The sequence below is a fragment of the Brachycentrus maculatus genome, unplaced genomic scaffold, assembly GCF_059751285.1.
Source record: "Brachycentrus maculatus isolate JH-2025_06_01 unplaced genomic scaffold, ASM5975128v1 h1tg000299l, whole genome shotgun sequence".
Lineage (NCBI taxonomy): Eukaryota > Metazoa > Arthropoda > Insecta > Trichoptera > Brachycentridae > Brachycentrus > Brachycentrus maculatus.
The window spans coordinates 462,451-475,075 of record NW_028281050.1 but is presented as its reverse complement, the minus strand read 5'-3'; the positions used below and the strand labels follow the sequence as shown (position 1 = coordinate 475,075).

At 32.1% G+C, this 12,625-nt stretch overlaps 1 protein-coding gene across 1 annotated transcript in view; it reads left to right on the top strand.

Annotated features, from left to right (window-relative positions):
* The window catches only part of LOC148304879 (meteorin-like protein), a 105,228-nt gene extending 94,230 nt beyond the window's left edge, over window positions 1-10,998 (top strand). Inside the window, exon 3 of the mRNA XM_088267572.1 lies at window positions 8,906-10,998. Coding sequence (XP_088123698.1) covers window positions 8,906-9,258 — 353 coding nt within the window. The 3' untranslated portion in view covers window positions 9,259-10,998. The remainder of the gene's footprint in view (window positions 1-8,905) is intronic.
* Window positions 10,999-12,625: the final 1,627 nt, after the last annotated feature.

Below are 12,625 nucleotides of genomic sequence, written 5' to 3'. Positions count from 1 at the left end.
TTTAGATATGTATTGTAGGTATAATAATGGTCCTCCGTTAAGTAAATCCTGTACATTTCGACTGGTCGTCTCCGCAGGGGATCTCATAACGTCTCATATCACCATTGGAATATTCGTGTTCACCATTTTTAATTCAATAAGATGGTTTTTGTTGGTGTTGATATATTGCGACAAGATCCGTGTGTCGCAGCTTCGAAAGAACCGTATAAATAATTATCTCGTTTCTTTTGTTCGATAGATTTTTTATTAATGCTAATAGATAGAGATTTATCCTACTTCTTGTTCTCCTTGCGTGGCTTTTAACGTTAAAATCATCGACGTTTAATTTGAACATAAATAAACGTACTAAATTTTCGAGTTAATAGGTCTTTAATATTACTAAAATCAATCATCGATGTATCGAATTGTACTATGTGCCACATGTTCTCTCTCGGTAATCGTTCAATCTTCACGGAGCTTATTATCCGTTCACCCTAATCTCGGCCTTATTGAGGCGGGAAAAATGAAAAATAAACCGCTATCGTGCCTCCATCTACCGCATTACCAACGCACTATTGCCTTCCAACCTTCATTGCCTTCGCAGTATCGCCAGAAACCCCTTCTGAGGGATTACACCGAGGGATATCATAATGAGCCCCTTTTTTGAGTTCCTTACCGGCTTATTGTATTATAATTATCACTTGTAAACTCAGGTAAGGGTAGTGCCAGAGAATATCATCAAAAATCTCACATCGCACCATACACATTTTTAACGCCTTTTAAGAATTTCAGTTTAATGCTGATGTAAATATCTAAAGTCGTTTTTTCTATTACCATTACCCAAAGTAAACATAAAAAGCGTTAAGTCGTTCTTCTGTGAAAATGTTAGCCTCTTATTTCTTATAACAAAAGTCACGATCAGAGAAAACAAAAGAAAGGATTGTAAATACGAATAGCACTTTTAGCACCTTATGTTATTTTTGGGATAATCTTTTCACAGACAATGGAAGTACGCTAGTACTTATTTAACAAAATAATATGTATTTATATTATAATCTGTACACCATTGTGTTTAGCGTGTTTCACTGACATGCTTAAAGTCCAGGGTTTGATTCTTGTCACAGTCACGTAAAGTTAAGGACTATCATTCATCAAACATTGTGATGAAAAAAATGTTTATTTTTAAACTAACTTACCACATGCCACTTCCCCGCAGGGGTAGGCAGAGAGAATAGAACGCCACACCACTCTGTCTTTGCAAACATTCTTCGCCTCTTCCACATTCATGAATCTCCTCATACATACCCGCCAATTATTTTGACTCTGACCTGATCGCTTTCAAGTATTTGACATACCTGATTATACGCTTGCAAGTTTTTCTCGGTCTTCCTCTGCTCCATTTTCCAACTACATTCGCTTCATAAATTTGTTTTACCGTTATTTCCTCACTCATTCGTTCCACGTGTCCAAACCATCGCAACACACATTTCTTAAACTTATCGATAAAACTTATATTAGCTTTAAAAAAAACCCAATATATTTTCAAAACATTTTTTACTCGATAATATTATATTACAGTTTTAAATTGTCACTCCAGACTTTAGACTGACTACAGTGCAACATATAATACATGTAGTTACGACTAACTTTTTTGCTCGGTAATAGGCATATACCCTTTTTTCACTTGGAGGTAAAATATCGTAAGCCTCGATGCGACTCTTTTCTCTTGAAATGTCCAATGTCCAACACGAGTGCACGGGCCATAGAAACTGTTTACAATGCACTCTATAATACGAGACTTGCGACCCATCTTCATTGGTTTGTTTGATTACCTTTCTGGATCCGACGCGGCGCATAAAAATTCCTTTTTATTCTTCGGATAGGTACTTCAAGTGTTGGCTTTCTTCCACATATACAAACAATGAAAATATATTGTTTCCTGCTGCACCTGTGCTAGTATCAGTATGACGGAATTCAACTTCATTTGAATATTAAGACTTATTCTACTAATTAATGCTTTGCTATTTATTTATTAGGTTTGTCCGCCTCCGTGGTGTAGTGGTTAGCGTGTTTAGCTACCGTGCTGAAAGGCCCGGGTTCTATTCCTAGAGGGGGATTAAATTCAATATTAGTGATTTTACACTTCAATATTTATTTTATATTACCGTGGACTGGTCTCTGAAGCGCAGGAGCTCATGCCTTGCGCATGACCTTGCCTTCATGTAAGTAACGATCAAGATAACACTGCGCTGATACGATGCAGTGCCCTATGCACCATTGGGTGCGGATAAGGGTTAGAAGAAGAAGAAGATTTATTAGGACGTTTATATGACTTTAATATATAAACTCTTGTATCATCGTCGTAATTGCACCGTTTTTTATAAACAATAAACCTAAAAAGAAATTTTGTGGGTAAAGTTTATTATAATATGTATTTCGTTTTGCTAAATAATAACAAAACACATTTTAAATTAATAAATATGGAATTTTACAAGGTGAATTCCAGTTAAATAAATAATGAAATTACGTTACCGAAGTAAAACAACATTTGTTACTATAATATTTTTTAATGACATTAAATTTTTTTATTAATGCTAATAGTGTTTTCTTATACTTAGTAGATTCATTTTTAATATAATTATCATTTCATCAATTCATTCGGCAGACACTTTGTAGTAATATCTATTCATTTAAATATCACTTGGTAAAATACCAGTATTATTTACCTAGTGAAATTAAATTAAAAATAATTATCATGAATAAATAAACAATTTTCGATACCGTTGCTGTATAAGAGAAGTGGTCAAATAATTTTACCATCGATCCCTGATCTCCAAGACTGATCATCTGAAGCGAATCAAACATAATAGTTCTAATCTAATCGCATTTATAGTATATGCACACTCATCCTTGTAAATAATGATCTGATGTCAAAGTATTTATGACTTAATGCATAATTTTATACTCGTTATAAAGTTTTATAAAATGTTGCAATCATAAGATATTTCAAAAAATTCAAGTTAAAAAAAATTTATGTTCGTTTCAGCGAGTTAAAAGTAAAGATAATCAAAGTACGTATACAATGCTTTGAAAAAAAACAGTGCTTTCCTAATAAATAAATAACACAAGTTTAATATACTTAGATACGCGTATTTTACAGGTTAACAAATTATTATCGCAATAAAGATCATCGATTACTCTCCAATTAATGTTGAATTGCTGATAGGTACGTGTTTTAATTGGTATTTCATTAAATAATATCGTGAAACCGCTGTAAAATTGATGAGCGTATAAACATAACTTTTAACTACGTGTAAAATCTGGAGATTCGATGTCAAATCACAGTTTTATTTCATTATATCTACGTGATAAATCAGGAAAAATCATATCTATTACAATGTTTATATTTTTAGTTTTAAAAAGTCTAGATTAGATATGACAATAGTTATACGAACCAGACAAATATAATCAAATGCTTGTAATCAAAATTGGACATATATTGACTTTAAAATTAAGTTATTAATTGCGTTTAATATTATTATTTGTATTACAACATTTTGAGTGTGTCCAAATACTTGTTCACAAAATCTGGATTATCTCCAATTACAGGAGTTATTTTCATATTATTTTTTGACATCTCATCAAAGATGAAGAAGAATATGGAAGTCTGGGCATTTACGGGGCATAATATAAGAGTTTCTGCTTGATAAAAAGCTTCTTTACATCTCACCAATAGATGTCTCTAGTGAAGTTCTAGTGATTCAAGAACAAGGTTTCTAAATTGGTTCATATATACAGAACTTCCAAAAATTTGAGTAGTGTGGTTGTCAATAATGGGTAGAATTGATGAATGTTACACGTGTGTAAAGTGATCACTTAAACCAGCCTAAGACGGTCGTCAGCCCCGTAAATGCCCAGACTTCCATATTCTTCTTCATCTTTGATGAGATGTCAAAAAATAATATTATTTGTATTGATATAAATACTGAAAACATCGTTATACGTTATTGGTATTAGAAAAGGAAACTTTGAGTGACTTAAATATTGACCTGAAGAAGAAAAATGGAAGAAATAAATCGCTATGGTTGTATATATTTAAAGTTTTGAATGAATAATGGTACCTTTTTAACCACTCACCTATAAGGCCACACGTAAAACATACAATTTCTAGATTTTTAGTCTACTTAAGTCAAGACACGGCCACTTGAAGACATAAATTCTACATGCGGTTTAAAAAGTGTTTCGGCATGTCAAATTATTTAGGATTCAAAGCTTTTCGAGTGTTGGTGGAGCCAAATAAGGGGAACACGAGTTGATAAGAGGGCTGTAAAAAATTACTAATGATGGAAATGTCTTATGGTATATTTAGAACAAAATGTCGCGAGACATTCATAAATTAAGCTCTTAAGGGTATATCAATCGTGCCCTTTACTTGTACCATTTAAAATTATTTGTTTAATTTACTATCACTTCCCCGCTAGAATTAAATGATAAAAATGTTATTATTAAAAAGTTTTTTTAGCGGTTGTAAGTAATATTAGATAATATGGTACGTAGAGCGTCATTTTCGTAAAATTCTTCCTCGATGGTATAAGCTTTAAGATAGTGTAACCCTTTCTTATTAAAATTATAAATAAAATATTATTTTATTGAGTATAGCGTCGATTGCTTACATAAATGAAATAGAGATTATTAAGTACATACGTTGATATTATTTTTTTTGCTGATTGACTTGAAATCGCTGATTGCTGAAAGAATGTTTCTAATGGACCGAATTATTGAATTTTATTTCTTCCTTTTATTTTCTGCCTGTGAAAAGCCTAAGAAAAAACAGCCTCTTAATATTTTTCTCCTTATTATATTTATAATTTCACGATATGTATTTCTTATTTTTTTATGATATCTTGCCAAAATAAGCAACTTTGGCGAAAAGAAGTATCCTATCATATTTCGGTTTATACATATGTATGTTAAGTCACTTGCGTTAAAGGTTTTTCTTTCATATTATGGCTATACGAACTGAATAATATTTAATCATTTTCATAATAATATTATGTATTTGGTATTCGTACCTGTTTCATTCTGTAGGTTCATACGAAGGTGTTTGTGAAAGTTGGTAGGTACCACTGTGGCACTGTGTAAACATCGGCCAACATTTTAAAAGCCAAGCGTGTATTTGAAGAAAGATAAGTTTATCGCTAACGCCACGAGTGTGTTTGTTTACGTGCAACACTTTAACCTTTCAATTATTCAATGAAGTGCTGCAAAGCGCTGCTTTTATGCTTTTAAAATCAATCCCTTTACTTAAAAAGCCGTTCTTTATGGCTGAAGTAAATCAATTTAGAACCTTTGTTTTTACTAAGAAGACGCTTTCATCAACTAAATTATGTACACAATATGAGTATTACATAAATAAATTATGGCGCAGATAACTACAGCAATAATTGATTCCAATAATAACAAATAACTCCGGAATTTAGATGTTTCTGAGAATATTTTTATGTCTAAGTTTTTTAACAAATAAGTTTTTTAAGTCATAACTCGATATACGTACCTACGTAATACCTATTATGATTCCACCAAGAAGAGACAAAATTAACGTGACATTTTTAAAACTTGCATTTGTAGGTGCGTTGCAATTTATCAATATCTTATATAGTATCCAACGCCTTAAGTGTATCTCAATTTTTCCTTAGATGAATCATCCGTGTTGACGCGTGGTTATGTTGACTGAGTTTTGTGTACCTACCAAGTACCTAAGTTTGAAGGTGTAGATAGCAGTGTTTGAGGCAGGATATTGATACGAAATGTTTATCCAGATGGATGATAAGGAACTTCTAGGTAAGCAGGTTATCAGGCGTATTTTCTCAAAATACTAGATCCTTACCTTTTTAACAGGATATAATAAAGTATATTTGCCTCCTTGGTATAATGATATTGGAAATTTTAAAAGCCCAATAATCAATTATATTTGCGCTCATTCCAAAATCAACAGTCGAATTAATGCGCAAGAAATACAAGTTTCGAAATTTTTATTTATTGTTGATATAAATTTCGTTAATCTTACTCTATAACTGGGCTGCGTTTACATTGATATTGGGCATATGTGATACAGGACGACGGTAAATGACTAGATAAATTATATGTTACAGGGGTCGAGAATTGGCTTAATCTCCTTTTAAATGGGCTTTTTGTTTCAAGGTATTTCTAAAACTGCTCATATTAAAGCAGTTTTTTGGGACTTATTTATTAGATTAAATTTTAGATAAAACATAAATACGCGCGTAATGTAACGTATGTCAAAAGTTCAAAACAATCAGTTTAACAACTTAAGGAGATTTAAGATTTTAAACAAACGCACATTCACATACGAGTACATAATGGGTTGTATTATTGATGGTTAATTATGTAGAATTTATTGCCTTTTTCTAATTTATTCGTTTCGAGTTTAAAAAGTGCATATTATAATATGTAATAGTTACTAATTTTTTAACGATATTTCATATCTCTTTTCTAAATTTAGCCAATATAACCGCTTCGTATTGATGATGTCCGGCGATTGATTTTAAAACAATAAAGTTTAGGCGCTAGTTTAGTTTAAAAGGTCAAAAGGGGTCCATATTTGAGTGGCTCGGGATTTTGATTGATCTACAAAATAATTATGAGGTCGTTCGATAGTATTCGTAACCGCGTCATGGCTATTCGATATGTGCGATCAATCTGTGATCGCTGACCATACTCGATCAAAATAATATGAAGAGACTGTAACACCACGAGAACTGGGGACTTGTGGGCATATTAATTTACATACTTAGCTTTTAAACAGAAAGAATGCTCTACATCTAATATAACATTATTATGTATTCCAGTGCCTTCTGTATCAAATAGCCTAAGCTTCGCGAATTATTTACGAAATAAGGAGAGATGAGAAGAGAAAAACCGTTTGATAAATGCTATATTCGAGTCGGTTATCGTTATCTCGATATTAATTAAAATAGTTTACTAATTTGGAATATTATTAATAATAACATTATTATTTTTATTAATAATACTTATAAACATATTACCTACTAAAATATAAATCTGTTAATTGATTCGGCAGTCTCTTTGGGACGTTGTACCCCCTCTTCAACGCCCCAAGGTCACAAACTCTAAAATTTAGACTTGGCTTCACATACGGTGTTTGAAAATAATGCTGAATGCATCGAAACACGCGTCACAAAATATTTTTTAGCAATTGTGGTATTTACCAAGTAAAACTTAAAAAAAAAATATACAATTGGTAAAGTAACATTTTCCTAAAATACTACACAAGTCCCTTATTCAACTGTGATTAAACTACTCATTCATTTTGAAATAATTTTTTAGGTTATTTTTTTTAATTTAACCAAAACACATATTACAAAATCGCATTGTTATAAATGGAGCTATTTCTCTTTATTTGCAGCTTACTTTTGTCGGTCTAACAAAAATGACTGTCTGACAAAAATGATATCTGACATTAGCAAAATTTTGATTGTTATTTATTGAACAAATTGAAGCAATCTTTATCGCCGTATTGTTATTGACCAACTGAAATTAATATCAATCTGATATGGACCTTTGTAGATCGCCGCGACGAGTCTCCATCGAACCACATTGCAAATGGATCGATAGCAAACATTTGCTCCGATTGATTTCAATTTGAATCATTTGTCTTAATGAATCTCTGTTAGAAGTGGGTATTCATTTATGCAGTGCGCTTACGTGCCTCGCGAGAATAAATATACCACGTAAATTGAAAATAACTTATAATTTATATTTGAAGCACTAACTTTGTGATTTTCCATTTTATAATTATAATGTAACTTTGTTTTAAAATCACTCTAAATATTTTATTATAACTTAATTATAATGTCTACCGGTTTCGAAGCTGACCGCTTCTTTATCAAGACTGATTAATACTCTGATTAATACTAATAGTATTAATCAGTCTTGATAAAGAAGCGGTTAGCTTCGAAACCGGTAGACATTATAATTAATTATAATAAAATATTTATTGTGATTTTAAAACAAAGTTACATTTTAATTATGAAAATAACTTATTTTTCAGAAAGGCTATCGTAAAATCATTCTATGGGCGTAATGAGAGTCTGTCCGACTATTATTGGGTGAATAAAAAAAGATCTAATATTCTCAAAGGTTTGAGAAAACCATGCATATTTTCCTATTACGAGTATAAGAGGCATACATATGTTGCCCTCGAGAGATCTAGTTGGATATAGTGGTTCGACCTAGTCGAAAACAGCACTCTTGTGCAAAAAGGAAAACAAGATTACCAGCATCTAGAGCGCAGTTATTTAAAGCTGACTGATTTTCGTGGCCTATTTTCCAACTACCAGTGATTTTTCGGATTTTGTAATAAAATGTAGTCTCATAAATTGTATTGTAAAATAAATTCTTTTCACCTTGTAAAATGCGAACTGCTTCCGGAAACACAATAGTTTGAGAGTGTTCAAATATTTGTTCACAAATCTGGGTTTCTCCACTTAACTATTTAAAAAAAAAAATTGACATCTCAACATACATTGATGAAGAAGAACATAGAAGCCTGGGGTTTAACCCAGACTTCCATATTCTTTCATTGCTTGATTCGGCAGTCACTTTGTGGTAAAATCTATCCATTTTTATACTTAGTTAATACCATTAGGCATTTCTTCAAATATATTGTTACACGTGTTTCAATGCATTCCGCATCATTTTCAATTTCCATATTCTACAAGAAAAGTTCATATTCTTCTTCATCTATGTTGAGATATCAAAAAATTGTTTCCGCATAACGGGAGAATGTCGCTACTCTTCAGGGGTTGTCCGCAACATAGCAAAAGTTTTATTAAACAGATTTTTGTCAGTCTTAAGCTAATTGTGTGTTTGTTTTTGTCCACAGTGACTCGGGGGATCATAGTCGGCATGCGCCAGCGCCCCGAGCTGGACTCGTCCGAGCTGACGGTGCGCGTGACGCGCCTCGTGCGCTACAGCGGGCCGGGCGGGCGCACCTACCAGGCGGCTCCGGCCGGGAACAGCGTGCGGCCGGCCGCGGAGGAGGAGGGCGCCTGGTACGCGCGCGTGCACGCCAGCTCCCAGTGCGGCGCGGCGGCCGGCCGGGGCGAGTTCCTCATCTCGGCGCGCCGGCGGCTCGGCGGCCTGGCGCTGGCCTGCGCGCCGCGCCTCGAGCAGTGGGCCGAGGTGATGGACGCGGGAAACCGGCGCGAGACGGCGCAGTGCCTGCTCACCTCCTAGATATCCTAGTCTCCCGATAACTAGAATCGATAACGCGTACGATTTTTTTTTTTTTTTTTAATTACCTAACGTCCAAGTGACTTTGAAATCTGGCTACGGCTTATGCAACACCGTTTATCATGTCCCTACTCAGACTTCAACTTTATAAGTTTCATAGCCTATAGGCATGAAACTTATAAAGTTTAAAAGTTCACTCACAAGTAGGCACTTGTGAGTGGATTTACTCTTTATGTTTAAAGTTACTATAATTTCATGTAATTCATGAGTGAAAATTCTAGGCAAAAACACTCGCATGCGAACCTCTAATAATTAAACTATCGACTTAAATAAGTCACACATTTTGAACCACATTTTGAGGAGTCCTTTGAAAAGAAATATGTAAATCATTTTCAATCACACGAACATTCCGAGTGTTCTATCGCGCGCCGCGATAGAACACTCGGACAGGCGTCGTGGCGTAATTAGACGCTCGACTGCGAAACCGGCGTCGCGGATTCGGTTCTCGCCAATTGCAAAATAAATTCGAGAAGGATTTATTTTCAATTGGTCTGGGTGTTTGTGATGTATTTTTCACATTTACCTTCCACATCCTTACCATCCTACCTGCTGACAATCCTCTACAAACAGAGGCTTTGCGGGTTATTCCTTTAAAAAAAACGAAGGTTAGGGAAAGTGGTTGTTATCATCCCTTGAAGACTATTCAGAATGTGGCTATAAGAGTTTGCCCGCTTACAGCCGATATTAATTCAAATTCTGACTCCGTGGATAGTGAATTGAATTATATCGAGCAAATAATTACAATCTTTCCAAGCTTTTCATTGCTAATCTGTGGTGTATCCCTTTCGCGTTTCATTACGCTATGATAAAATTAGGATTTTTTTTCCTGGAAAATAAACTATTCATCCAAATGAAATCTAATTTCTACTCTTTTCTGAAATTATGGATCAATTATAAATTATAGATTAATTTCACTATTTTCTCATTATACTTTTTAGAATATCTAATCATTAAAAAAATTATTTTTTGCTCCAGACAATTCAAACAAACTAATCGCTCTCTGTGAAATAAATTTACTGTAAAGTTGCCATATTTTTTCTACAATAATATCTCAATATTAAAGAAATATAAATGTACATAATTAAAAATAAATTTTAGTACGTTGTATGTAATCTTTAAATGTAATTAATTTTACTATGCGATCTCCAACGTATTGTACATATATGTATGTGGATATAAACCGCTTACTTTAATATAATAATATGGATTTTTCAATAGTTTATATTAGAGTCCAATGTGCAATAAGTTTGTAAATAAATCCTCCAATTTTACATCACTATTTTGATTTCGTAAAATGTATAGTAAGTTAATTGAATTGTTAAAAAAAATGTTTAGAATTTAGGCAAATATCATTTAATTATTTCAGACAAGATCGACTTGTTTGTATCGTGGATGTTTGAATATGATTGAAAACCTTTTAAAGTCGTGAAATTTAACGCATTATACAAGTTTACAATCAATAACTCACAAATGTAAGATAAAAAAGCTAAAAAGTATATTAAATGTTTTTTAAACATGTGTAAAAATCTTTTTTACACATACATAACTATGTTGACTTTTGTATATGCAGACAGAATTCACTAACTAAAATTAAATTTATGATTTATAAAAAAAAAACAAATGCGAATTCTCTACATCGTAAAATTTGCGCCCTTAATTTTTTTTACGATAAGAGTAAATAAATTGTTTTAAAAAAAAATACTATTATTATGTTCAACCAAAATCATATATCGATCGATTTGTTGCCCATTTATCGTAGTGTATTTCCGTAAATTTCTAATAAAAGTAAATATTATACATCCCTCGACATCATTTTTGGATAAATATTAATTAAAGGGCGAAGCTGTTTTCTATATGTAGAAATAAATTTTCCATACCTATTTATATTGTATAAAATATTATAAGGATTAGAAAAAAATCATTGTAGGAAGAGTATCGTACTTACAATTAATAATATTCCTTTTTAGTTGAATAATGGCGAAATGTGATTCATATATTTTTATATGTCCAAACGGTAAAAAACCTTCGTTTTGACCACATTTTTTTAATTGTAAAAAACAATTGTTTTTCGCATCGTGAAATTTTTATCATAAGAAATGAAATTTAGTACTAAACCAATGATTATTTTCAATATTAATTTTTCTAGTACTGTCTAAATTAATTTTATCATTTTTGCCATAGTGAATATTATATTTAATGCATGAATATTTATTTGTGAATTCAAAGTGCCAAACTTGTGCTAAATATTATATATTTTCATTTTTTATAAACATTAACATCTTAAATTTAAAGTATTCATTCGAAAATAACTCACAAAATTTACATTGTTTTAAAATCATCCGACCCAGAAAACAATTAGTTTTTATGTATAGTTATTAAATATATTAAGATCTCAGTAATAAAATTAGTATCGCCTGTAAGATTTATGTTTTATATTATCTAACAAAGTAATATTATTGTGATTCAAAGAATATAATTATATTTATTTGTTATATTATTAGAACGTGCACATCTGGTACCTATTTCGGGTACATTTAAGCATTTCGTACGTTGATTTTCTGTACATTTTTCTTCTTATGGTATGTTTATGTGTGTTATTTTTCATCTCGCTGAATTCGTAAAAATGCTTATTAAACTTCAGCATTAAAAAAACTAGGGTTGTTATTTCTAAATAGACAGAAATGTAAATAGTTTTGTATTAATATCATAGAAATCATGTAAAGCAGCCGTGGCACGACCAATAAAGATTGTCAATGTGTTTTCATGAGTGGCAGATTCATTTTGCGTAATTGCGGAGCATCAATTCGATGCGTCAATATTTTTTATGTATTCATATAATTGTATGATTATACCTTGATAAATCGGGATTAATATATCCAGAAGTCAGTCATAAAAGGCACCAGATATTATTTTAGATAAATAAAACACGACTGGGATTGTCTTACCATTTTATTTTCCAACACCGGCATAGAGTAGTTTTGATTCTGGAAAATACCAACCCAAAATTATCTTGATTCGATACTCGCTTTGCTAACTTAATAGAATACCAGAGATAAAATTCCTTTATACGCAATATTCCGTCAACGAGAATTTTTAAATGTCAATTACTTTAATACTTCTGTGAACAGTTTGTCGCATCAATGATCAACACACATGGAAACTTTGACAATCTTACTGATCGTTTCCTGGGCACTTAACTAATGTTCAAACATTTATTTGAAAAACAATTTTTAGAAATTCCACACTACAATTTTTAAAGAATTTAGTTCTTGATTGTTTTTAAATTGTTCTTAAAAAAAACTATCTATTG